Source organism: Canis lupus, chromosome 20 (assembly GCF_003254725.2).
Source record: "Canis lupus dingo isolate Sandy chromosome 20, ASM325472v2, whole genome shotgun sequence".
Taxonomy (NCBI): domain Eukaryota; kingdom Metazoa; phylum Chordata; class Mammalia; order Carnivora; family Canidae; genus Canis; species Canis lupus.
In genome coordinates, this window is record NC_064262.1 from 50,278,799 (window position 1) to 50,306,520 (window position 27,722).

Consider the following 27,722-nt stretch of genomic DNA (forward strand, 5'->3'; position numbering starts at 1 on the left):
CTTTTGTATGCTAATGAGAGGCCTGCTGGCTGGGAGTCCCTAGGTGGTGTCAGGATAGGGGGCACTGGTCTCCAGAAACACCAAGCCAAGATTAGAGGGTAAGGAACTATGAGGCCAGCTGCCTGACCTTAAGGGAGGGGAGGGGAGCTGGAGATTGAGATAATCACCAATGGCCAATGATTTCATCCATCATGCCTAAATAATGAAACTTCCATAAAAAGCCTAAAAAACAAGGGACACCTGGGTTAAGTGTCTGCTTCGGCTCAGGTCATGATCTCAAGGTCCTGGGATCTGCTCAGTGGAGAGTCTGCTTCTCCCTCTGTTCCTCCTCCCCCTGCTCTTGCATGCTTTCTCTCTCAGACACACATACAGACACTCTCAAATAATTAAAATAAATAATACAATCTTTAACAAAAAATCTAAGCAACGAGATTCAGAGAGCTTCTGGATTGGAAACGCATCAAGGTGCCAGGAGGGTGGCGGCTGGGGAGCACAGGGAAGCTCGGTGCCCCTTCTCCATACCTTGCCCTATGCATCTCTTCCATTTGGCTGTTCCTGATCTCTACCCTTTCATAATTAACTTGTAATAGTACTGAAATGCTTACTGAGCTCTGTGAGATTCTAATTATCAAGCCTGAAAGGGAAGGGGAATTGTGGGAGCCCCCCGATTTTGGAGCCAAGTCAGAGAAGTAGGGGTCACTTGGAGACTCAATACTTGCAGCTGGCATCTGAAGGGGGGGGGCAGTCTCGATGGCCCCAGTCCTCAAGTTCGTGGTGTCTGCCCCAAACCCTGGGTAGTTAATGTCAGAATTGAACTCTAGGATGCCCAGTCGGTACCCGGAGAGAATTGTTTGGTGTGAAATCCCTCCATACCCACATACATTTGGTGTCAGAAGTGCTGTGAGTAGGGGCACCTGGGTGGCTCAGTCTGTTAAGCACCTGCCTTCAGCTCAGGTCATGATCCTAGGGTCCTGGAATCCAATCCTGCCTCCAGTTCCCTGCTCAGTGCTGGAGTCTGCTACTCCCTCTGTCCCCACCTTGTGCTCTCTCTCCTCTCTCTGTCTCAAATAAATAAATCTTAAAAAGTGGGGTGGGGGAGTGTTGTGCGTAAAACAGTTCATTTTTTACTTGGAGCAAGCGCTCCACAGATGTTTGTTGAGTGAATGAATGCTCTGCAGAGCTCAAGTGTGAGCGGGATCCAGGGACTTACACACAGTCCCAGGATCCTCAACCGCTGTCTGAGCCTTCGCTCTGCAGCCTCACCGTCAGGCTGCGCGGTGAGCTTCAAGCCAACCGATCACCTTATCCCAAGCCCTCAAGCCGACTGTCCAGGGACCAGCTTGGGTCCCAGCCCACACCTGAACAGGTCCGACAGATGGAACACGCTGATTGGCTGTCAGAGACCACGAGGCCCCGGGCTTAGGGACAGAAATCTGAGAGGTGGGCTGTCTCCAAAGGAAACCGATGTGTCCTTTCCTGAAGTGGGAGGTGATTGCAGCAATGGCAAATACAACACGTGCTCATTTTAGCTTTCTCAAAATCCGCCCCTCTCCCTCCCGCCCCCCAAAGAAAGATGGAAAGATTAGTTAAACCGGCATTTTGCAATCCCCAATGAAAGAACCGATTCAGGTCGCTGGGGTCATTGGATGAAGGCCTTGGTTTATGCTTTCTCAGCAGTGACCATGGCCAGCCCTTAGAATCATATGGGGGAATGTCAGAGTCCCCAAACCCAGGCCACAGTCCCGTCCAGTTAAATCAGAAGGTGGAAAAAATAAATTAATTAAAATAAAATAAAATAAAATAAAATAAAATAAAATAAAATAAAATAAAATAAAATAAAAATCAGAAGGTGGGAGCGGCACCTGGGGGGCTCCACCTATGGGCGTCCGCCTTTGACTCAGGTGGTGATCCCGGGTTTGTGGGATCCAGTGTTGGATCGGGCTCCTTGCCGGGTGCCAGCTTCTCCCTCTGCCTATGTCTCAGCCTCTCTCTGTGTCTCTCATGAATGAATAAATAAATTTTTTTTTGACAAATCAGAAGGTGGGGGATGGGGTGCAGGCTTGGGTATTGTTGGAAGGTGTTGGGGGCTTCCGATGTGCAGCTAGGGCTGAGAATCAGTGACTCACAGGAAATATGGGGGGGAGGGGAAGAAGATAAAGGGTTCAGGGTAGAAGCAACGAGTAAATCCATGCTTTTTTTTTTTTTTACAAAGATCCCATTTATTTATTTATTTATTTGAGAGAGAGAGAGAGCACAAGCAGGGGGAGCAGCAGAGAGAGAGGGAGAAGCAGGCCTCCCACTGAGCAGGGAGCCTGATGGGGGGCTCCATCCTAGGACCCTGGCTGGGTTCATGACCTGAGCCAAAGGCAGACATTTAACTGGCTGAGCCACCCAGGTGTCCCCACGCTCTTTCTGGAACAAATTAAAGGTTGATGGGGTTGGAGAAGAAGAGGAAGAACCTGGAGCAGTGGTTTTCTGAACATGTTCTGGCAGCCTGGCCTGAGAAGTTGTTTGAAATTCAGATACATGGGCCCCACTCCAGAAGCCCTGGGGGTGCCCCCGCTCCAGCATCTGTGTTAGCAGAACATTCAGAGGACTCCAATGCATCCTCTAATTTGAGAACTACTGGATTAGAATGAAAGGGATTTAGGAGACATGACAAGCAAACATGATGTGTGGACCTTATTTGGATCCAATTCAAATAAACCAAATGTGTTAAGTCCTGGGGATGTAACGTACAGCATGGTGGCTATAGTTAATAATACTGTATTGCATATTTGAAAGTTACTAAGAGAGTTGATCTTAAAAGTTCTCATAAGAAAAAAATTGTGTGATGATGTATAGTGATGTTCATTACTTATTGTGGTAATCATCATGCAAACTACTATCAAGTCATATGTTGTAGACATGAAACAAATATGTTAGATGTCAATTATATCCCGATTAAAAAAATACAAAGAAATCAGGGCACCTGGGTGGCTCAGTGGTTGAGCGGCTGCCTTGGGCTCAGGGTGTGATCCGAGGATCATGGGATCAAGTCCCACGTCGGGCTCCCTGCACGGAGCCTGCTTCTCCCTCTACCTGTGTCTCTCTGCCTCTCTCTGTGTGTCTCTCATGAATAAATGAGTAAAATCTTTTTAAAAACACAAAGAAATCAATATAAAAAGACATTTTTGAGCCTATCAGAAAAATTTGATGGTGGGCTGGGTTTGGGTGATACCAAGGAATGGTTGCTAATTGTCTTAGGTGTTGTCCTGGTCCATTTGGGCTTCTATGAAAGAACACCATAGACTGTGTGACTTATAAACAATAGACATTTCTTTCTCTTAGTTCTGTTGGCTGGGAAGTTCAAGATCAAGGCACCAGCAGATTCAGTGTCTGGTGAACACCAGTTTCCTAGGTCATAGATGGCTGTGTGTGTGTGTGTGTGTGTGTGTGTGTGTGTATGTGTGTCCTCATTTGGAAGAAGAAGCAAAGGAGCTTTCTGGTGTCTCTTTTAAGATACTAATCCCATTTGTGAGGTCTCAGCCTTTAGGACCTAGTCATCTCCCAGAGGCCCCACCTCCCAATAGCATCACATTGGGGATTGGGTTTCAACATGGGAATTTGGGGGGGACACAAGCATTCAGTCAAGTGTAATGATAGCATTGGGGTTGACTCAGATGAATACATTCTTAGAGATGTGTACTGATGAGGGGGGGAAATGACATTGTTTGGGATTTGTTTCTAAATACTTCATTAATGGGAAAAAGGGATCATGAAACAAACATGTCGGACTCTAGGTGATTGTTGAATCTGGGTGATGGGTATACAGGAGTTTCTTTGGACAAATTCCTTTTTGTATGTGTGTGAACATTTTAGTTTTTTTTTTTTCCACAAAATAATTTACAAAACAAGACAATTGCATGAGAAAGGAGGCCATGTCATCCCATTCAGGTACTTAGGGTTAAGATCATGGCCAACTGGCATAAAAAGTAAAAGGAAGGAAAAAGGAGTCAGGATAACAGAGCTCTCCCAAATCTTTTATTACCAACCTCCCTTCCAAAATCAGTGAGTGTCACAGAGGAATAATAATGAGACAAAATCTCCAGCAGCCAGGTGGGCCAGATGTCCTGTCTTCCCCCCAACCCCCCACCCCTCCCGGGGTCTGTCAGCCTAGTTTGATGAACAGCAGCAAAGTGGCAAGAATTCCTGGCAGCTGAAATGGGAGAAGAAAGAAATATTGAACCAACCTGAGGGACCTCTGGAACCCAAATCAAATTTGGATACACTGAGAGGGGGAGAGGAACATTTTCTTTCGAGAAAGGTGAAGGGCAGGGTTCTACAGAGAGCCAAAGGTCCCCCTCATGGTCAGGTTGGAGCCACTTTGGCCCTGTTTCCACAATCAGTCTCAGTCATGAGCAGCAGGTGGAGGCCTATCATGATGCATGTGGGTCTTTTTCCCTTGGTTTCCCACAGATCTTAGATCCATCCTCTCGCTGCTCCCCACACACACACACCGGGTCCCGCAAACTACATTTCCCAGAACCTCCTCCCCTTCCACTTCCTGTTAGGTTTGCCTAATAGGAAACACCTGTAGGAGATGGGAGGGCTGTTGGAAAAGTCGGAGTATTTCTTCCCCACTGCCTCCTCTCTCTTACGCCCACCCTGAGTCCTTCAAGACTGCGGCTGTGGGCAGGTGCTCCTCTTCCATGGCTCTTGCTTTTCCCACCCCTTCTGGCCCAGGGGAAGTTACAGCTCCCCATGTTGCTAGTGCCTCATCTCTCGTTTTTCTTAACCCTGCCCACACCTCAGCAGCGAAGGCCCTGAAAACCTGGCTGGGATCTGGACTATTATGACCTCCTTGGAGAAGACTGTGGTATAGTTTGCATATATTCAATATAAATTTGTACAATGAAAAAAATACCCGTTTTTAAAATACAGATCAGGGACGCCTGGTGGCTCAGTGGTTGAGTGTCTGCCTTCAGCTCAGAGTGTGATCCTGCGGTCCAGGGATCGAGTCCCACATCGGGCTCCCTGAATGGAGCCTGCTTCTCCCTCTGCCTGTGTTCTCTGCTTCTCCCTCTGGGTCTCTCATGAATGAATAAATAAAATATTTTTTAAAAAAATAAAATAAATAAAAAATAAAATACAGAACAGTTGGATGAGACTCATCTGTATCTCAGCTGGGCAGTGATCTCCAGAAAAACACTATTGTATCTTGAAAATCAATCTGGTGGGCAGCCCGGGTGGCCCAGCGGTTTATTGGTGCCTTCCGCCCAGGGTGTGATCCTGGAGACCCAGGATCGAGTCCCGCATCGGGCTCCCTGCATGGAGCCTGCTTCTCCCTCTGTTTCTCCCTCTGCCTGCCTCTGTGTGTGTGTGTGTATGTGTTTCATGAACAAATAAATCTTTAAAATAAATAAATAAATAATGCACGTGTTACTCGTTAAAAAAAAAAAAAAGAAAGAAAATCAATCTGGTGGTGGGGGCACCTGGGTGGCTCAGTTGGTTGAGCACCTGCCTTGAGCTCAGGTCATGATCCCAGGGTACTGGCATCTAGCCTTGCATCAGGCTCCCTGCTCAGAGGGGAGCCCGCTTCTCCTTCTGCCTCTGCTTGTGCTCCTTCTCTCTCTCTCTGTCAAATAAATAAATAAAAATATAAAAAGAAAAAAAAAGAAAGAAAATCAGTCTGGGGGAAGCACATGAGAAAAACTTCATGCGGGCTCAGAGGGATGGAGGCTGTTTTTTCTTTTTACAAAAATAACAGCTTTATTGGGAAAATTCGTGTATCATACAATTCGCCTTTCTAAAGTGTACACTGAAGTGGTGTAAACCCTTTATCTTTAATGCAATTACTGAGAAAGTACGATTTATATATGCCATTTTGCTATTTGTTTTCCATTTGTGTTTTGTCCTTGTTCTGTTGGCTCACCTCAACTTTCTTTCATGTTAAATACTTTCTAGTGCAGCATTTTAATTCCCTTGTTTCTTTTACTGTATTTTAAAGTTCTTTTCTTAGTGGTTGCTCATGGGATTACAATTAACATTTTTTTACAATCTAGTTTGGATTAGTACTAAATGAATTTCAGGAGCATACAAAAGCGTCGCTCCTATATGTCTCTTTTCTCTCCACCCTCCTTTGTGCTATTATTGTCTTGTGAATTATATCTTAATATCAGTCTATAAACACAATTTTATAGTTATTGCCTTAGGCAGTTTTCTTTTAAATGAGGTAGAAGAGGGTCACCTGAGTGGCTCAGTTGGTTGAGTGTCTGACTTCAGCTCAGGTCATGACCCCGGGGTCCTGGGATCAAGCCCCACATCAGGCTCCCTGCTCAGTGGAGAGTCTGCTTCCTTCCCCCTCTCCCTCTGCCCCTCCCCCCTACTTGTGCTTTCTCTTTCTCTCTCAAATAAATAAGTAAAATATTAAAAATAAATAAATGAGGTAGGAGAAGAAAAGTTCGATCCTAGGATCGAGCCCTGTGTTGGGCTCCGTACTCAGCCCATAGTCTTGGGGTTCTCCCTCTCCCTCTGCCCTGCCCCCTGCTCATGCTCTCTCTCTCTCTCTCTCTCTCAAATTAAAAACACACACACACACACATTTATCACAATCATACAATAAATTGTCCATTTGAAAAAATCATATTTCTTGTCTTTCCCTGCTGATTAGAATGCCCATGAGGACAGAAATTTTTGTCTATTGAGTTCATTGTTTTATCCACAGTGCCTACAAGAATGCCTGGTCAAAGTAGGTGCGTAATGAGGTTTGTGGAGTGAAGAAGTGAACATTAAAATTTGTCTAACGGCTTTCCATCATATTCGGAATAAAAGTCAAACCCTTCTCTGCAGCCCACAAGGCCTTGTATGATCAACCCCATCAGTTCCTTGCCCTCATCTCCCCCTACCACTCTTCATGCTCACCCTGCTCCAGCCACAAGGACCTCCCCACTGGTCCATGAATAAGCCAAGCCTATTGCTACCTCCTAGCCTTTGCACCAGCTGTTCCCTCTGGTTTCTTCTATCTACACACATGATTTTCCCTCATTTCCTCAGGTCACTGGTCAGATGTCACCTCCTCAGGAAAGCCATCCCTGATTCCCTTCCCTATCCTATCATCCTGCTTTACTTCCTTCCCAGAAGGGATCTTTAACTGAACCGATCATCCATCCCCCACCCCCACTTGAACGTCACCTCCACCATAGCAGGGATCTCTGGTGCCCAGAACAGTATTTGACCCAGAGTAGGTGCTCAATAAAAGAGCTCAATGTGTTCTTAAGGGTCTAGGCCTTACCTGTATCACTGCTGCACCCAGTTGAAGCTCTGAGTCTTGGTTATTTTCAAGAGCTTGGGGAAACAGCCCTGAGGATACAACTATCAAAGCAGGCAGGACCTGGGTAAAGACTTCTGGATTCCAAATTCCCATCAGCCCCACCCATTGGGCCAGTTTTTCTCAGATTCAGAAAGGAGCAGGGGACAAAGCCGTAAGGATACTGAGTCCTTCCCACTTCTCACTTCCCCTAACCCAGCATCTTCCTGGCCTCCTCTTTCCCTCACCTCACCCATAACATACAACTTGCTCCCCAATATCTGTAGTGACCTCCAAGTGTGGTGAATGAGAGTATGACCAGATGTCCCAAGTTATTGCTAGCTGTGTGATCCTGGAGAAGTCACACACCACTCTGTGCCTTGGCTTCCCCAAATGTAAATGGGACCAACTGAATCTGCTGCCCAAGATTATGGCAAGGATTAAGAGAGAAAGATCTACATGAAGTACATAGCAGTGGTCTGACACATAACCAGCATTCAGTAACTATTAGTTCTTTCTGAATGCTCTTTACATATGAACAGAAGGGCTAACATGTATCCAGCACCTTCTCAGCCATTTACATGTATTTTCTCACTTACTTATCACTATAACTCCAGGAGGTGGGTACTCTTCTTTGCTGTTTTTTTTTTTTTTTTTTTTTCTTTGCTGTTTTGTAGGTGAAGCAACAGGTTCAGAGAAATTAAGAGACCAGACACGGTGTGTGGGTACAGAGATGGGCCCTCCACTTTCCTTCCTGCAGTTGCAGAGATGCTCCCCTTTCTAGGCCCCTGGCAATTCTTGCTTCTGGAAGCTAGAGTTGCCTTGAGCTTGCTCTTGACAGGGTTCAGTTCCCCTTTACTTAATATGCATTGATTAAGTGTCTCCTGTGAGCTAAATCCTGGGAACCCAGCCACATACAAAACAGACATAATTCCTGCTTTGGTGGTACTCACATTTGGGTGGTGAACACAGGTAATGAGTACAGCAATAACAGGTGGTGAGTAAGTAAGTGCTGGGAAACTCCCTGGGCCTCAGTCTCCTCACCTATACAATGGGAGAAAAGCACTCCCCACCTCGGGATGGCATATGATGGGGACTAAATTCACAAAGTGAGTGCCCAGTCCTGTAGCAACTTGTCACTATCCTAGAATTATCATCGTTTATCATTATTGCTATATTTTAAGTCCTCTGGGGACACCTGGGTGGCTAAGTGGTTGAGTGTCTGCCGTTGGCTCAGGGTGTGATCCCCGGGTTCCAGGATCGAGTTCCTCATTGGGCTCCTCTCAGGGAGCCTGCTTCTCCTTCTGCCTATGTCTCTGCCTCTCTCTCCAGATCTCTCTCATGAATAAATAAATAAAATATTTTTTTAAAAAATAGCCCTTTGTAAGACAGGCAGTGTAGCCCAGGGAATGGACTCAGACCCAAACCAGCTTCAAATCCAGCTCTATCAAAACCATGTGACCTTGAACTGGCCCCTCCCAACCCTCAGTTTCCCCATGTGAGAAATGAGGATGGTAACCCTAATTCCCCAAGGCTGTGAGGTCAAAATGAGCTGAACACCCAATGACAGTTGCTTTCTTTCTCCCTTGACCCCTCTCGCCGGGGTTCCTGCAAATATGCAATTTTTCTAAAAGTCACCAGCCCTAGGAGGCTACCTAGGTGATGTCCAGCAAAATCTTGAGTTAACCCCCCAACCCAGGAATTATGTCTGTGGACACGTTGCACCCATCACAGGCTGTCGTCCTGATGATTTATGGCAGCTCCTGGGGTGGGAGGGACCAGTTGTCATTTCAAAGAGGAGCCACAAAAATCCGTGTAGTTTTTCACCCCACAGCACTTTAGCTACAAAGAGGAGAATAATCATTTGAAGTCTCCCTTTCAAATATCAAAATAATGAAAACAATAGAAATCGTGGTCACCATGGCTACTGTGTAGAGCAGTCATGCTATACTGGGGCCTGGCTGAATGCATTCTTTACTCCAGTCCAGCGTGGCTCAGAACCCTCCATGGCTCTCATCGTACTTGGGATAAAAGCTGAACACCTCCCCATGGCCCCCAAGGCCCTGCAGGAGGTGCCCAGTCACCTCCAGGCCCTCATCCTACCCCCACTCTCCCTCTTTCTCACTCAGCTCCAGCCACACTAGCCCCCTCATTGGCCCTCAAACACACTTAGCAAGCCCCAGCCACAGGGCCTTTATACAGGCTGTTCCCTCTTACTAGAATGCTATTCCTTCAAATATCTTTGCGGCTCCCTTCCTCACTTTATTTAGCTATCTACTCAAACGTCCCTCTGTGGGAAGGCCTGCCCTGTCCCCCCTTACCAGGTTAGCCACAGCCCCTGTATCAGTCAGGCTGGGTTAAGGGATGCTGCGTAACAAATGATCCCAGAAACTCAGCAATTCATTTCTCATTCACACTACCTGCCCCTCACAACTTGGCAGGGGGACTCTGTTTATCAAAATCACTCAAGAACTCTGGCTGATGGAGGAGCCACCATCCGGATAGTTCCACTATTGAGGCAGGAGGAAAGAGTACTCTGGAGGGCCCTGAGCTGGCAGTCAAATAATTTGGCCCAGGGATGCCTGGGTGGCTTAGTGGTTGAGCATCTGCCTTTGGCTCAGGGCATGATCCTGGAGTTCCAGGATGGAGTCCCACATCGGGCTCCCTGCATGGAGCCTGCTTCTCCCTCTGCCCATGGCTCTGCCTCTCTCTCTGTTGCTCATGAATAAATAAATAAAATCTTATAAATAAATAAATAAATAAATAAGCCCATAAGTGACATGCACTTCTGCTCACAGCTCATTGGCCAGAAGTCATCATGTGATCCTCCTCCAACAAAGGGGCAGACCATCCCATTGCGAGGTGCCAATAAGTGACAAATAGCACTGTCAGGTAAACAAACCCTTACTGTCTATGCCCTTACCCTGCCCTGTTTCACATCTGACATGTAGGCTTACTAAGTAGTTTCACGTCTATGTCCCCACTTACGTGTCAATAACTCATGGCAAGGGTCTTGTTTTGTGCACTGTTGTGTCTGTCCTTGGAGCCCTGGACAGTGGCCGGCACACAGTAGGTGCTCAATAAAGATAGTGGAAGGGCTGTTTGAATGAGGGAGAGATGTTCTTTACCATCTAAAGCCTCAGAAGCCAAAACTAGGATGCAATTTTGTGGCACTACCCATCATGTGCCACCTCCCAAGCCTGAATATGACCCCAGGGAAGGTCCTGGGCTCCAAAACTCAGATGTCAAACACTTCTAGAAACAGGCAATGCTTTTTTCCCTTCCAAACCCTTTCTGGCCTCAAGGACCTTTTGAAACAACCTGCCCCAAGAGCTTCTGATGACACATGCAGGCTGGTCCTGATCTTTAAACACCAAGACTCAAGAAGGAAAGGTCACCACCTCCCACCCAGAAGGATGGTTATTTTAAAAAAAGAGAGAGAAGGAGAGAGAGAGTGGTACCTAGGTGGTTCAGTGGCTGAGCATCTGCCTTCAGCTCAGGTCGTGATCCTGGAGTCCTGGGATCGAGTTCTGCTTTGAACTTCCTGCAGGGAGCCTGCCTCTCCCTCTGCCTGTGTCTCTGTCTCTCATGAATAAATAAATAAAATAAAATCTTAAAAAATGAGAGAATAACAAATGTTGGCAAAGGTGTGGAGAAACTAATACCCTTGTGCCTTGCTGATGAGAATGTAAAATGGTGCAGTTACCGTGGAAAACAGTATGAAAATTCCTCAAAAAATTAAAGTAGGGCAGCCCCAGTGGCCCAGTGGTTTAGTGCCACCTTCAGCCCAGGGCATGATCCTGGAGACCTGGGATCCCATGCCAGGCTCCCTGCATGGAGCCTGCTTCTCCCTCTGCTTGTGTCTCTGCCTCTCTCTCTCTCTCTCTTTCTCTGTGTGTGTGTCTCATGAATAAATAAATAAAATCTTAAAAAAATTAAGCATAGAATTATCAGACGATCCAGCAATCTCATTTCTATATATACACCTAAAAGAAATGAACACAGGGACTTGAAGAGATACGTACACCGTGTTTATGCATCATCATTCACAACAGATGAAAGGTGGAAGCAATCGAAGTGTCCATCAATAGGGGAATGGATAAATAAAGTGTGGTGTATCTGTACAATAGAATAGGATTCAGCCTTAAAAAGGAAGGAAATTCTGACCCATGCTACAACCTGGAGGACATTATGCTCAGTGAACTAAGCCAATCACAAAAGGACAAACACTGTAGGATTCCACTTATATGAAATCCCTAGAGGAGTGACGTCCACAGGGACAGGTAGGAGGATGGCGCGTTTCAGGCGATGGGTGGTGATGAGGGTCACCTAACAATATGAATGTACTTAATGCCACTGAACTGGACTCTTAAAAATGGTTAAGATGATAAGTTTATGTTATGCGTCTTTTGCCACAAAAGAACACATCCGGGATGTGGATCTCACCTTCTCCATGGCTAAGCTCCATTCTGTGGAATAGTCATCTGGGTCACTGTAACCTCTGTAATTCTTCCTTAGGGTCACGAAGATGTGCTCCAAGGCCACTTCTTGAACCTCAAAGATGACACAGGAAGTGAAAGGCACATAAAACAGCAAGGTGCCCCACTTGGTGAGGTTTCTTGGGGACAGAGCAGGGAGGTCAAGCTTCCCTTCTGTTTTTGTTCCTTGTTTTAAGATGTTCTTTATTTATTTGAGAGAGAGAGAGCATGAGTGGAGGGAGGGACAGAGGGAGAGGGAGAAGCAGACCCCCACTCGCTGAGTGGGCAGCTGGATGCGGGGCTCGATCCCAAGACCCTGAGATCATGACCTGAGCCAAAGTCAGGCATTCAACTTATTGAGCCACCCAGGTGCCCACCCTCCTGCTTTCTTTGGCTTCCTTCACAGTCCACCACCCTCCCTCAGCTACAGGTCTGCACTGGAGGAGGACAATGCTGGCTGCCATCACCCCCGAGAGAGGGACATGGGGAAGAGCGTGGGTCTCGAGCTGAGTGCATCTGGTTGTACCCATCACAAACTTGAATCATCTGCTCTTTTGAATCGCCCACATGCCTGCTACACCCCCAATTTGGCTGGAACTCGATTAAAGACTTGAATATCATCTTTAGCAACTGAATCAGGCTCAGCACAAAAGGGGCAAATTTAATTTTCTATTTTTTAAATCAAGGTCTAAATTAAAAAAGGTTTTTTTTGGATGAGGTGAAACAGTCACGTGGTTCGAAATTCACAAAGCACAGAAGGGTAGACCATGAAAAGTCTCCCTCCTACCTTTTTCTCCCAGCCAGAAAGGTCCTCCCACTCCGCCACGGTGACTGTTACTGTTTCCTGTGTCCCAAAAGAGATATTCGATGTATGTCAAAGCAAAGCATATTCGCATCATCCTTCTCCTTGCTTTATACTATTCTCATTGTTCTGCATCTGGCTGTTCTTAGCAAGAGTAGCGATTGCTCCTGGGGCTCTGCTCACATCCCGTGAGCGTTTGTCATTTCTGTGCACGCTGGCCTGGCTTCCCGCTGCCAGCCACGGAGGGCTCTCTGTGGCATCTCAGCCCACATGTGCCCTGCGAGCAGCCCTCAGGCCATACTGATGGGAGGTAGATCAATATTGCAGCTCCCTCACCCGCTTCCCCTTGGGAAAATAGACACACATTCGAAACTGCTCCCAAATCTCCCCAAGCAGGACAGAGCCCAGCTGCCTGCAGGGTCACCCCTTATGGGCTGCATTCCTCTCCCTGCCTCGCTTTGCCTCTTGGGATCACCTCTCAAATAAACCATGAGCCTTCAGAGCCTTGTCTCAGGGTCTGCCTCCGGGGGTGCGGGGGACACAACTGAAGAGAACACTGTGTCCTGGAGAATGCACCATCTCCTGCATGGGGAGCCTTCTCTTTCCTTCTTTCCACCTGCATTGGACTTTCTTTTTTTTCTTTTTTTAAGATTTTATTTATTTATTCATAGAGATGCAGAGAGAGAGAGAGAGAGAGAGAGTAGCAGAGACACAGGCAGAGGGAGAAGCAGGCTCCACTCAGAGAGCCCGACGTGGGACTCGATCCAGGGTCTCCAGGATCACGCCCTGGGCTGCAGGCGGCGCTAAACCGCTTCGCCACCGGGACTGCCCGCATTGGACTTTCTTATATGCATTATTTTAAATTAACCTCCCTCCTACTGATGGCAATCTTTTTTTTTTTTTTTTTTAGATTTTATTTATTTATTCATGAGGCACACAGAGAGAGGTGGAGACACAGGGAGAGGGAGAAGCAGGCTCCCCACAGGGAGGCCGATGTGGGATTCGATCCCAGGACCCCAGGATCATGACTTGAGCTAAAGGCAGACGCTCAACCACTGAGCCACCCAGGCAACCCAGCCGGTGGCAATCTTTTGCACACCCTGGTGTATACCTCCTCTTCGGCACCTGAGCAAGCAAATCCTTGGATGATTCCTAGAGATGGGAAAGCTGGGTCCAAGTATCCGTGCTTTGTCATTTGGATGGATTTTGCAAAATAGCCCTCTGTGTCTAACACATTTCAAAACCGCAACAGCTTTTACAGCTTTTTCCATTACTTCTTAACACCTTACCACCAGAGGCAAGAGAGACGGTGAAGGAAATTAACTCGGCCAGTCTCTTGAGGACTTTGAGGGGATGGCTGAGGTTTTTGGCTCTTCACCCAACTTCTGGAGACCCAGTCTCCAGCCCTGGAGACCCAAAGGCCAGGTATCACTGTGTGGGTGGCTCCTGGGGGGAGGGGGCAGTGCTCCTACTGATTTGACTGATTTCTAAAGTGGAGTGGGAGTAGCAGCACAGTACTTACAATGCAGAACAAGGCAAGGACCACTTGGCAATCGTGATTTCAACAGTGAGCATGTTAACCGTGAATAAGAAACACTGGAAAACACAGAGGGGCTGGAGGGGGCTGGGAACCCGCTCAGCCGCCTCCCTGCAGGGGTGGGGACTGTACCTCCGTTACCTTCCCCCCAAAGCCATATGGCCTTTTCAGTTGAAAAGAACTCAGCCCAGGTGGGGGCAGGGCTTATTTCTTTCACACGTTCTCTTCTTGCCTGTCATCCAGGATGCTGGCACTGAGATATTCTTTTTTTTTTTTTAAGATTTTATTTATTCATTCATGAGAGACACAGAGAGAGGGGCAGATATACAGGCAGAGGGAGAGGGAGAAGCAGGCTCCCTGCAGGGAGCCCGATGTGGGACTCGATCCCAGGACCCCAGGATCATGACCTGAGCTAAAGGCAGACACTCAACCACTGAGCCACCCAGGTGCCCCAGGCACTGAGATATTCTTGGAGCGACTGGCTGGAGCTCCAGTTCATGCCCAGTACTTTCTGGGTGCCAGGGAGACCTATTGAGGGGACCTCCAGGTCACCAAAGGCTGTGTGCCCTGGCAACAGGCGCCTGTGGGGAAAGAGGAGGGATGGTGGTGAGGACAGAACAGAGGCAGGAGGAGGGGAGGAGAAACAGGATGAGAATCCTTGCAGATGGGAGGAGAGGTGAGGGGGCTGTAGGGAAGATGCAAGGTGACAGGTCATTGGCTACAGGGTTTGTGTGTGGTGGTGCTTACGTTTGCTGGCTTATGTTTCAGACAAAATTCACAAGTCCAATGGAAAACCATGAGAAAGACAACAAGTAGAGAGAATGTCTTGAACTTTCCCATCAAGGAGAAACTGCTGCTCAGTCTGGGCCTTGGTTTCCCCATCTGTACACTGTAGGCATGGGACCAGCTCAAGAGGCGTCAGTAAGTTCTGTAGAGCTACTGGAGGCCAGATGGGGGCAAAGTAGGTCAGCTCCTGGCTCTCCTTCTGTTTTTTATTATGATTATTAAAATCTGATTGCTCATCAAGACTTGGAGTTGCCAGACCGGCCCATGGCTGGGCTTATCTAGTCCTCATACGGAAAGGTGAGAAAACGTGGTGAACACACACCCGGGGACCCCAGAGCCCACAAGGACAAATATTGGGACAGAGCTTAGCAGTTGTGGGAGTCCAGACAAGTGAGTTATGTAGCAGATTGTGAGGATTAATATTAATATTACTACTCTCCCCAGCTCTGGGTGACCAACGTGGCTGGAGGCAGATATCCAGGCGTCCATATAGCCTACAGTTTCCATCTTCAGAATCTATGCCTAATCTGCTCATTTCTCCCACCCTGTCCACAACCTCACACAGCACAGCCCAGCACCCACTGTCTCCCACCTGGACCAGCACAATCCCTGCACCCTAGTCTCAGTCCCATCCAGGTCACTCACACTCTGTTCCTTCAATGGCCACCAGAGGGCGCCCATGAACACCCGAGTCAGGGCACATCTCTCCTCTGCTCAGACTCCTCCGTGGCTCCCAACACCATAAAAAACGATTTTGCTTTTCTGAGGAGGTCTCAGAGGCTTTGGAGGGACAGATGAGAAGGGTAGAATCAATTGGATTTGCTAATGGGTTGCACGCAGGGTGTGATTGGATTTTCTTTGATTCCTCCAAGCTAAACTATGAATAAAATAGCGTCCACGTCCTATTGAAAATGAAATATTTAGGTACAGGATCTGTCGAATAAATATTTGTTGAGTGGAGTAATTAAGAAAGAAAAAGAGATGATAGAACTTTAGGGAGGAATAGGGTGGGGGCAGAGTGCTTTTAACAGTGGAGGTTGTTTAGGGACACCTGGGTGGCTCAGTTGGTTAAGTCACGATCCAGGGCCCTGGGATCAAGCCCTACATTGGGCTCCCTGTTCAGGGGGGAACCTGTTTCTTCCTCTCCCTCTGTCATTCCCCTCACTTGTGCTCTCTGGCTCTATGTCTCTATCAAATAAAATCTTAAAAACAAACAAACAAACAAAAAACAATGGAGGTGTTTATGCTCTGGGAGATGACCATACTAAGGATCTCCTGAAACCCCTGAATTGAAATAACCTGAATTTTGTAGCAACATAGTGAAGGAAAACAAAAAAAGCTGGAGGCAAATTTTACCAAATCAACTCAGATGAGATTCTAAGGGGAATGGGAGTGGGGAAGCTGGGAACTAGCTTCTGGGGAGTTAACCAAGGTATATGTGAGAATGAGCAAGATGTGCAAAATCTGCGACATGCTGTCTGCATGGTCATGCTCAAAACTTTCATACCTCATGTACTTGAACACGTAATTGTGCGTACATGATGATAACCACAGTGTTGTATTAGTAGGATCATATACATGGGCTGAAGGAACAGAGTAGTGTGCCCAGAAAAGACCCAACCACAATGGAAATTGCTGTAAGTAGAAGAGGACAGATCCCTACCTCACACCACACACACATAACAAAACTCCCAAAGCCAAAGAGCTAAAAGTGAGACATCAGACTTAAAATTATGGGAAGAAAACCTTGGAGACTATGATTTGTGGCCTTGGGTGGGAGAGGAGTTCTAACTGGGATGTATATTGTAAAGGAAAAGATGGGTGCAACTCATGCCATCAAATGAGACACCACAAACACTGAAAAATAAGGGATGGTGATGGCAGGGGTTTGTAATATGTGCAAAGAAGGATTCACATGGTGGAGGGGGTGGTATGTGTGCAGATCCAACTTACATACAAGAGAGTGCCTCTGCTTTCTCTGGTTGCTCCATACCACCCAGCGAAGCTGAAGCTGAGCAGCACTGTGATGCAGCCTATTGCCAGGCACAGGTAGCCAACATGAACGAGGTATGCAGAGGACGGCCCAAGGACCCTTGTCAGGACAGCTCCTCTGAATTTGACATCGATCCCAGGCCAATGAGGATCACATTAGACATCTTTAGGACAGAAATCAGAAAGGAAAAAACAGTCTGTTTGCTGTATACAAATAGAACTTTCCTGGGTGGGGGAGGAAGAGAGACAAAGGCAAATAAAATCACCAAAAACATCTAAAAATGTTAATACTTGGAGTTAGTGAGGATGTAGGGAGACACTCTCATATATTGTTGCCAGGCAACAAACTTTTTTTGGAGAGGGATGCCTGGGTGGCTCAGTGGTTGAGTGTCTGCCTCTGGCTCAGGGCATGATCCTGGGTCTAGGGATCGAGTCCCATATCAGGCTTCTGTGAGGAGCCTGCTTCTCCCTCTGCCTATGTCTCTGCCTCTCTCTGTATATCTCTCATGAATAAATAAATAAAATCTAAAAAAATACAAAAAACTTTTTTTGGGGGAAGGGCATGAGGGAGGACACTTTGCAATTTGTATTTAAAATCTTAAAGGTTTTTACAATAAAACCCTTTACCTAGAAATTCCATTTGTAGATATTCAGTCTGATATCTTTTTTTTTCTTTTTTAAGATTTTATTTATTAGTGTCAGAGTGCTCAGGGATGAAACTATCTGAAACAATCAGTAATACAGATTGGGTAGGTAAATAATGGGACAGCCATGCAATGGGACTCTAGACAGTTATTTTATTTTATTTTTTTAAGGTTTTATTTATTTATTCATGAGAGACACAGAAAGAGAAAGAGGCAGAGGGAGAAGCAGGCTCCATGCAGGGAGCCCGATGTGGGACTCAGTCCCAGGTCTCCAGGTTCACGCCTGGGCTGAAGGCAGGCGCTAAACCGCTGAGCCACCCAGGGCCCTAGACAGTTATTTTAAATGTTGCTCTAGGATAAAGGTTGGCAATTTTTTGTTGTGTGAAAAGCCCTAGATATTGTGAATTTTGCAGGCCATAAGGCCTCTGTTGAAACAACTTAGCTCTGTCAGTATTGCTCAAAACAGTCATGCTCACTTCATAAACTATTTTATTTACAAATAAGTAATATCTATCATCTATATCTGCCTACCTACCTACCTACCTATCTTTCTATTTACAAGGGTGTAGTTGGCTGACCCTTATTGTAGGAGGAGAATGTATATGATATGGCAGTCATGTTCTTTGGTATTTATACAACTGAGATGAAAACTGATGTTTGCATAAAAACCTGCACGTGGATGTTTCTAGAAGCTTTATTCATAATTGCCAAAGCTTGAAAGGAACCAAGATAGCCTTCAGCAGGTGAATGGACAGACTGTGGTACATTCAGGGGAATATTAGCACTAAAAGGAAATGAGCCATGAAGCCATGAAAAGACATGAAGGAAACTTATATTGCTGAATGAAAGAAGCCAATCTAAAAAGGCTACATGGTGCATGATTCCAAGTATATATCATTCCAGAAAAGGCAAAACTATGGGGACAGTAGAAGGACCAGAGGTCTCCAGGGGTTAGTGGGGCGGTGGGGAAGACAGGTGGAGCACAGAGGATTTTTAGGGCAGTGAAACTATTCCATATGCACTAAAATGGGGGATACATTTTAGTCAAAAGCCATGGAATGTGCAACACCGAGAGTGAGCCCTGATGTAAGCTATGCATTCTGGGTGATGATAATGTCCACGTAAGTTCATCAATTATAGCAAATATACTATTTTGATGGGGATGTTGATGATGGGGGAGGCAGGGCATGTGTGAACAGGGGTATATGTGAAACCTCCGTACCTTCTGCTCAATTTTCTGTGAACCTAGAACTGCTCTAAAAGATGAAGTCTATCCAAAGGGAGGGGAAGATAAATTTTTTAAAAGGGGAAAAGTGGATTGTAAAGCCATAGCCTCCTGTGTTTCACTGCTTTTAAAAGGCATATAGAAAAATCTAGTAGGATATAATAATGATGATGGTATTTATTGAGCAGTGTTCCCCTGATGGGCATATGCCCTTTAAATATACTGTATTTTATTTTATTTTATTTTATTTTGTTTTATTTTATTTTATTTTATTTTATTTTGTTTTATTTTATTTTATTTTATTTTATTTTATTTATTTATTCATGAGAGACACACACACACACACACAGAGAGGCAGAGACACAGGCAGAGGGAGAAACAGGGTCCATGCATGGGACTAAATCCCGGGTGTCCAGGATTACGCCCTAGGCCGAAGGCAGTGCTAAACCGCTGAGCCACCCGGGCTGCCCTAAATATACTGTATTATTTAATTCCCATGAAAAGGCACAAGACAGGTAACAAGATGAAGAGTGATATGTAATATCCTTCTTTTTCCTGGCAGCCTTTTCTTAATGCCATTCTGTTATCAGAATAACTGCTTCTCTCTTGTTTTAAGGTATATTTTAGGGGTGCCTAGGTGGCTCAGTCGGTTAAGCATCTGCCTTCAACTCCGGTCATGATCTCAGGGTCCTGGGATTGAGTCCTGCGTGGGGCTCCCCACTCAGCAAGGACTCTGCTTCTCCTTCTCCTCTGCCCCTTCCCCATCCCACTCATGCTCCCCACCCCTATTAAATAAATAAAATCTTGGAAAAAAAGATTTTTTTATTTCGAGAGGGGAAGGGGCAGAGGGAGAGGGAGAGAGTCTTTTTAAAGATTTATTTATTTATTTATTTGAGAGAGAGAGCAAGCACATATGAGTTGGGGAGGGTCAGAGGGAGAAAGAGAATCCCAAGCCCACTCTTCCCTGAGCCTGTTGCCGAGCTCCATCTCCTGACCCTGAGATCACAACCTGAGCAGAAACCAAGAGTCTGATGCTTAACCGACTTTGCCACCCAGGCACCCCAAAACAATTTTTCTTAACAATGCACATTTTGGGTCACTTCTATAGTAAGAACAGTTTTGGGGTGCCCAGGTAGCTCAGTTAAGCATCTGCCTTCAGCTCGGGTCATGGTCCCAGAGACTCCAAATCAAGCCCCTGCATTGGGTTTCCTGCTCAGCAAGGGAGTCTGCTTCTCCCTCTGCCCCCATCCTGCTCTTGCTCTCTCTCTGAAACAAATAAATTCTTTAAAAAAGAAAAAAAAAAGTGTTTTGAAACATTTACAGGACCAAACCCATAACCTCTGCCTCTTGTCCTTCCCAAACAATTTAATGTTCTGCAGGATTTGGCTTAGAGTCAAGCTCCTCCACCACCAACCCCCTCCCCCCGCCACTCCCCCTCCCCCATCACTCTCAGCTGTGCTTGATTTTCCCAACTCTGGGTCGATACCCAGTGTGTTCCCAATGTGTCCTGCTCCTCGTCAGTCTGCCCTACATCCCTCCTGCTTCCCTAGGGACCACCGATCCGGATGCCAGTGAATTTGGATCAACTTATTTCTGTCTTTGAGGGAGCCGGCTATGGAGGAAGGGCTGCAAAGCCCCAGGGCCTGGGTGGTGACACACTTACAACTATGAAGCCATTGAAGAAAGATAACAGTCTCTTCAGAGAAGAATACAGAGTGTGCATTTCAGCCATGTCGGCCAGACTGGGATGCTCCCCACGTGCCTAAACCTCGGGCTACTGTTTCCCCAGATGGTATAGGTCTGGGGTCGGGGGCACCAAGGCCAACTTGCCCCTCTCTCTCCTGGGTGCCTGATTGCTGGGGCCCCAGAAGCTACCCCTCCTCAACATAAGCCTCTATCACATCACAATCGGATGCCCGAGCAATGCTCCCAGTGCCAGGGTAGCAGGTGCCCTGACCTGTCCTTGCTGGCTCCCCGTCCTCCAAATAGGCTACACCAGGGATGGAGAAAAGTCATGAAGTGCTGTCCCTGGTACTCCCCAGATGCCATCTAGGCCCACTCTCGTGGTTAATGCCCCCACTAGACCGGGAGCCCCAAGTCGGCAGGGTCCCAGGCTGTCCTTTGTGTTCACAAAGCCTGGTACATAGTAGGTGCTTAAGAAACCGATATGGAATGAATGGATGAAGAAGCTCCATGAAGCAGGATCTAGCTACAAGCCACCAGGTCCCCCAAGCGTCTGCCTCTGCATGAGCTCACTTGACTCATCCTCAGCTTTCTCACAAGGCTCAGAGGCCCAGGTAACTAACTGCCCAAGGTGACACAGGAAGCGAGGTCCTGGCTGGGCTTTGAAGCTCCAATGGTGACGAACATGGGGACCTCTGACACTCCTCCACCCTCCCAACTCCAGCCCCACTCCCCACTCCTGCCAAAACCTTTCCTTTCTCCTTCTGAGGCCTGCTCAGCCATAGCAGGTGAAGCAATTTTCCTTGAGCTCATGTGTCATTGATCAGTGGGCCTTGATGAGACATGCATAGCAGGCATTTCAGAGCAAAAATTGTGCACGTATTGAGGACCCCCCCCCCACTTCTGCAGCCCATAGCGTACACTGTCTCCTTGTTCCCACCCCGATCAGGTCCAGGTCCAAGTCCATGCTACCCCGGCCACATGCTCTCTTTATCCAGTCTGGGCTACAGTGTGTCTGGGACCAGGTCTTGGAGGGCTCCGGGCTCTCAGAATCTTCTGTACCCCGCCCCCCCCCGCCCCGGGCTCAGCTCAAAGAGAGGAAAAACTTCACATTTCAATTAATTTAACAAATGTTTGTCCAATTGTCTGCTTCTTGGAATATGTGGAACTAAAAATGTTCAGGTAGGAATGACCATCTCCTCCCTGGACAGCTAGGAATGTGTCCTTGTGTGACTTTCTCTAAAAGGTCATTTGAGGGCAGCCTGGGTGGCTCAGCGGTTTAGCGCCGCCTTCAGCCCAGGGCGTGATCCTGGAGACCCGGGGATCCAGTCCCACGTCAAGCTCCTTGTATGGAGCCTGATTCTCCCTCTGCCTCTCTCTCTCTCTGTGTGTCTCTATGAATAAATAAATAAAATCTTAAAAAAAAAAAAAAAAAGGTCATTTGACGTAAGGAGCCTAAAGACCCAGGGGCTGAGGGCCTGAAAATGGGGACAGACAGGAGGGTGAGAAAATAGGGATGCAAGGGAGCATGGGAAAATGCAGAAATGCAAAGGAGGGCATGAAAATGTGGGCAAAGGTGGACAGGAAAGTGTTGGCGCGAAGGAGGATGGGAGAGGTGTGTCTCACAGAGGTTCGGGAAAACGAAGGCCAAGGAAGGGCGGGGAGGCTGGGAGGCCCAGAGGTGGCTGTAAAAGAGCAGCCCAGGTGGGGGCCTGAGGACCCTTTGACTGGGGCGGGAGGGACCTCCTCCAAGCCCCGCCCCCGCGGCAGCCCCGCCCCGCCCGGCTTCACTGCAAGGCCCGGGCTCCGGTGTCGGCCTCTAGCGCCCCCTAGACGGCCATCAGCGGAAGCGCGGCGCTACCAGGGCCCGACCGGAGTCCCCCAGCCAGCGGCTGCCAAGGGCGCCTCGGAGCCCAGACCCGCCGCCCTGCCCCCGTCCGTGGGAGGAGACGGAGTGTGCCTGTGACGCACCCTCCAAGTCCCCCTAAGCCACACCTGCTGAGTTGGTGGAAGAAACAGAATGGTGCAGGCATCCGGCGAATCACAAATGTCAGATATTTGGCAAAAAAAACCCAGAAAACTAATGCAATCTATCAGTAATAATTCAGAGGTTCTAGAAAACAGTGAAAAACCTCTCTTGAAGGGAAGCTACAGGGCCATTAGGAAGACATTTAAATATTGTAGAAATAGGGACGCCTGCGTGGCTCAGCGATTGAGCACCAGCCCTCGGCTAAGGGTGTGATCCCTGAGTCCCGCATCCGGCTCCTTGCGTGCAGCCTGCTTCTCCCTCTGCCTGTGTCTCTGCCTCTCAATTTCTCTCTCTCTGTCTCTCATGAATAAATAAATAAAATCTTAAAAAAAAATTTTTTTTAATAAATAAATATTGTAGAAATAGAAGAGCTACTCCAGTATTTGCTTAATAGAAGAGCTTAAGGTATGTTAAGATAGTCCTAATTCATTTCTCCCTTGCTTTGTCTCCTTCCTTATACTTTAGGAGATGTGTTTCTTTTTTAAGATTTTATTTGTTTATTTGAGAGAGGCAGAGTGAGAGCACAGGGGGGAGAAGAGGGAAAGGAAGACTCCCCGCTGAGCAGAGAGCACAACCTGGGGCTGGATCCCAGGACCTAGATCATGACCTGAGCCTAAGGCAGATGCTTAAGGGACTGAGCACCCAGGTGCCCCCATGTTTTTTAAAAGCACTGTATCCAAGAAAATCAAGTGTCTTAAATACGCACATGTTCACACATACACACACACAAAATATGTCAATAGCCCATGTTGGCCTATGAGCTATTCTTAAATTCATGCACTTGTCATCAACAACACCAAATAAAGGGCTCAGGAGATAGGTTCACCCGGTTGATTGTTCGTGTAAAATTTGCAGCATTGGTATATTTGTGCATTTAGTTCCTACAAAACCTGGATCCAGCTCTGAAAGGGGACGTTTTATAGTTTAAGTTATTTTAGTAAAAATCATTGTGGGGCAGAGGTGAGAAATCAGAAACTACTCTCCAACCAAAAAGTCTGGAGAGCAGAAAAGAAAGGGGTTGGTTTTTCCGGAGGTCTCTCTCCTTGGCTTGTGGATGGGCATCTTCTCCATGAGTCTTCACATGGTCTTCCCTCTGTGAGGATCTTTTAATCTTCTTCTTATAGAGACACCAGTCATAATGGATCAGGGCCCATCCACAAGGACATCATTTCACCTTTACGTATCAATATTTGCCCATCAGTTGTAACCAATTGATCCACAGATGCAAGATGTTAATAATAAGGCAAACTGTGAGTGGCAGGGAGAGGAGATATATGGGAATTCTCTGTACTTTACATTCAAATTTTCTTCAAGCCTATGACTTTTTAAAAATAGGCCCTATTTAATTTAAAAAAAGGACACCTGGGTGACTCAGTCACTTAAACATCCTACTTGGGACTTCGGCTCAGGTCATGATCTCAGAATCATTAAATGGAGCCCCGCATCAAGCTCTGCACTCAGCAGGGAGTCTTCTTGGGATTCTCTCTCCCTCTCCCTCCACCTTTCCCCCTCACTAAAATAAATAAATGAATCTTAAAAAAAAAAAAAAAAAAGAAAGAAAGAAAACACTGGTGGTAGCATCTGTTTTTTGCTCCAAACTCATTTGCACTATTTGACATTTATTTTTGAAGTCTTTTTTAAAATGAGGAAATAGAACAGAAATGCAGAAAAATCCATAAAACACATTGCCTGTTGAATGTGACAAACGAATCATGACAAAGCAGACAACACTACAAGCACGTTTTGTAACTTTACATTAAAAATATAGTACCGTAGGTGTGATTTTTATAACTTGCTGGGAAGGCAGCGTGGTATGATCCTTAAGAACATGGAAATCGGGGATCCCTGGGTGGCGCAGCGGTTTGGTGCCTGCCTTTGGCCCAGGGCGCGATCCTGGAGACCCAGGATCGAATCCCACGTCAGGCTCTCGGTGCATGGAGCCTGCTTCTCCCTCTGCCTATGTCTCTGCCTCTCTCTCTCTCTCTCTCTGTGTGACTATCATAAATAAATAAAAATTAAAAAAAAAAAAAAAAAGAACATGGAAATCTGGGCAGTCCCAGTGACCCAGTGGTTTAGTGCCGCCTTCGGCCTGGGGTGTGATCCTGGAGACCCGGGATCGAGTCTCACGTCAGGCTCCCTGCACCGGGCCTGCTTCTCCCTCTGCCTGTCTCTCTCTTTCTCTGCCTGTCTTTCTCGTTCTTTCAAAAAGAACATGGAAATCTGGGGTGGGGGATGGGGTAACTGGGTGATGTAATGAGCACTGAGTATTATATAAGAATGATGAATCCCTGAACTGTACCTCTGAAACTAATAATACACTATATGTTAATTAATTGAATTTAAATTAAAAACAGAAAATAAGCAAACAAAAACCCTCAAAAAACAAAAGAACATGGAAATCTCTTGTCTGCTATTTATTCACTAGGGGGCCCCAGGTTGTTTTGAGATAAATGAAATAATAAGTCCCCATTTTACAGATGGATAAACTGAGGTGTGAAAGTTAAACCACCCGGTCAATGTCACAGATAGAAAGTGGTGAGAATCAGACTTTGATCCCACCATCTCAGTCTTAATCACTACATAGATGTTTTGGTGGTTGCAGGAGAGTCGTTCAGCTCTCTACCCACGAGTGTATGCATAGTCTTTCTTATTTCAAAATACAGAATCCAAGGGCATCTGGTGGCTTCATCATTTAAGCGTCTGCCTTCAGCTCAGGTCATGATCTTGGGGTCCTGGATCGAGCCCCGCATTGGGTTCCCTGCTCAGGGGGGTCTGCTTCTCCCTCTGCCCTTACCCCCACTCATGTTTTCTCTCACTCTCTATCTCTCAAATAAATAGTCTTTAAAAAAAATATATGGAATCCATCACAGCCTTGGAAATTAATGGTGTGGAAAAACTATCCCAACAATGTTGCCAGGAGGACACAGCAGATTCCAAAGTTGGGTATTCAGAATAGTCACAATTCTGAAAAAGCAGAGCAGATATCTATTCTGTAGGGAACAATGACCAGAATGAAAGCCATAAAAACACCAGCATTGGTGAGCTTTTGAACAACATTTTTTGTTCTTATGTGGCTTTTTCTGAAAACATTCTCAAGTTGTCTATAATGAGCATGTATTCCTTTGGCAATCAGGAAAAAATGTATTTTTTAAAGATTTATTTATTTATTTGAAAGAGAGGAAGGAAGGGAGAGAGACAGAGTCTTAAGCAGAGTCCATACTGAGTGCAGAGCTGGATGTGGGGCTTGATCCCACCACCCTGAGATCAGCACCTGAGCTGAAACCAACTTGACCTGAGCCAAAATCACTTGACCAACTGCCACCCAGGTGCCCCAGGGGAAAAAAAACAGTTTTTTTTTAAAGCAATTCATTATTTTTATTTATTTTTTAAAGGTTTTATTTATTTATTCATAAGAGACAAAGAGGCTGAGAGAGAAGCAGGCTCCCTGTGGGGAGCCTGATGCGGGACTCGATTCCAGGACCCTGGGATCATGACCTGAGCCAAAGGCAGATGCTCAACCACTGAACCACCCAGGTGCCCGGAAAAAAATATATATATGTTTTTTTTTTATTTTTATTTATTTATGATAGTCACAGAGAGAGAGAGAGGCAGAGACACAGCCAGAGGGAGAAGCAGGCTCCAAGCACCGGGAGCCCGATGTGGGATTCGATCCCAGGTCTCCAGGATCGCGCCCTGGGGCAAAGGCAGGCGCTAAACCGCTGCGCTACCCAGGGATCCCAATGTTTTTAAGAAAATGGAAGGATGTTGCAATTTTATTTATTATTTTTATTTTATTTATGATAGTCACAGAGAGAGAGAGAGAGAGAGAGGCAGAGACACAGGCAGAGGGAGAAGCAGGCTCCATGCACCGGGAGCCCGATGTGGGATTCGATCCCGGGTCTCCAGGATCGCGCCCCGGGCCAAAGGCAGGCGCCAAACCACTGCGCCACCCAGGGATCCCGGATGTTGCAATTTTATTTTATTTTTTTTTTTTTAACTTTTTATTTATTTACGATAGTCACAGAGAGACAGAGAGGCAGAGACATAGGCAGAGGGAGAAGCAGACTCCATGCACCGGGAGCCCGACGTGGGATTCGATCCCGGGTCTCCAGGATTGTGCCCTGGGCCAAAGGCAGGCGCTAAACCGCTGCGCCACCAGGGATCCCCGGATGTTGCAATTTTAAAAGGAGACCCCAGGGGGACCCAAGGACAGGTGCCCAGGCTGAATGACAGTGCCGCCTTCCACCAGAACCTCTGCATTCTTTTTTTTTTTTTTTTTTTTTTTTAGGACCTCTGCATTCTTGGAAGGGTTTTCTCATCGTCTCCGTGGATGCTCCTTGCTGAGTCTGGTGGGGATATCAGAAACCACGATCTCCTCTCTGACCATAGGAGTGAGAGAGAATTTGCAGAAACAAAAAACAGCTCTGGCCCGAAACTTAGCCATGATCTCAGGGGTCACGGAAAACAATCCCACCCAGCATTGGAATTCCCTCTGCAGGCTGCATGCCAACTGTTTTTCTGTCGTTCTCTCTTAAAAGATCTGAGAGTTGGTGTGTACATTTCTTGGAGTCCTTACTCTCTGCCGACGTTTAACAAATGGTTGGGGATCTCCCCTTCCACCTTTGGGGATACATGCTCTTGTTCTGCCCATTTTATAGTTGACAATCCGGAGGCCGGGAGGGGGTAGCCTTGTGTTCCAGGCCACGCTAGTGAGGTTTGAAGGCTGTCTTCTGAGTCCAAAGTCAGAGCTTCTTCATGATGGGTGGCATCATGCTAAGTCATTCAACTTTTCATTCAATGAGCATCCATTGCATGCCCAGTGCATGCCAACCGCTGCCCAACACAAAACAGTCTCTGTCTCTCCCATCACAAACTGAGATTCTTGAGAGATCCAGATGTGCAAACAGACAATGACAATATTGGAGCTGGCTCTTTTTCTGAGAACGTGGGATGACGGGGATCTCACTATCTGACAAAGCAACTTGGTCATCATCGGTGGATGCCACTCTGAACCCCATATTCCTTGAGCCAGAAAGTGCGCAGGTGTCCATGAGCTAAAGGGGACTCTGACCCTGAAGCTGTCCCATTTGGAAGTCTGGCCTTACATCTGGATTGTTGTTTCCTCCTCTTGGGCTGGGCTTCTGGAGTCTGCCCGGGGAGGCCTCTGACCCTTCATCCTCATCCCTCGAGGCATCACCTGACACCTTTATGTGTTTAATATGGACAGATGTAGAAGTTGGCACCAATGCCTAGCTTCT

The 27,722-nt window shown here is 46.8% G+C and overlaps 1 protein-coding gene and 1 long non-coding RNA gene across 2 annotated transcripts; one reads left to right on the forward strand and one right to left on the reverse strand.

The window, feature by feature from the left end:
- Positions 1 to 5,623: 5,623 nt before the first annotated feature.
- TSPAN16 (tetraspanin 16) lies at positions 5,624 to 20,652 on the reverse strand. Its single transcript, XM_049098518.1, is given in 9 exon segments — positions 5,624 to 7,296; positions 7,299 to 7,349; positions 8,988 to 9,029; positions 9,032 to 9,085; positions 9,088 to 9,130; positions 11,735 to 11,842; positions 16,845 to 17,023; positions 17,026 to 17,047; positions 20,416 to 20,652. Coding segments are annotated over 9 exon segments (621 nt in total). The 5' UTR covers positions 20,485 to 20,652; the 3' UTR covers positions 5,624 to 7,243.
- LOC125753197 (uncharacterized) lies at positions 20,491 to 27,021 on the forward strand. Its single transcript, XR_007404401.1, has 2 exons — positions 20,491 to 21,049; positions 26,753 to 27,021. It is a non-coding gene; the product is annotated as an uncharacterized LOC125753197 (long non-coding RNA).
- The last annotated feature ends 701 nt before the right edge of the window (positions 27,022 to 27,722 follow it).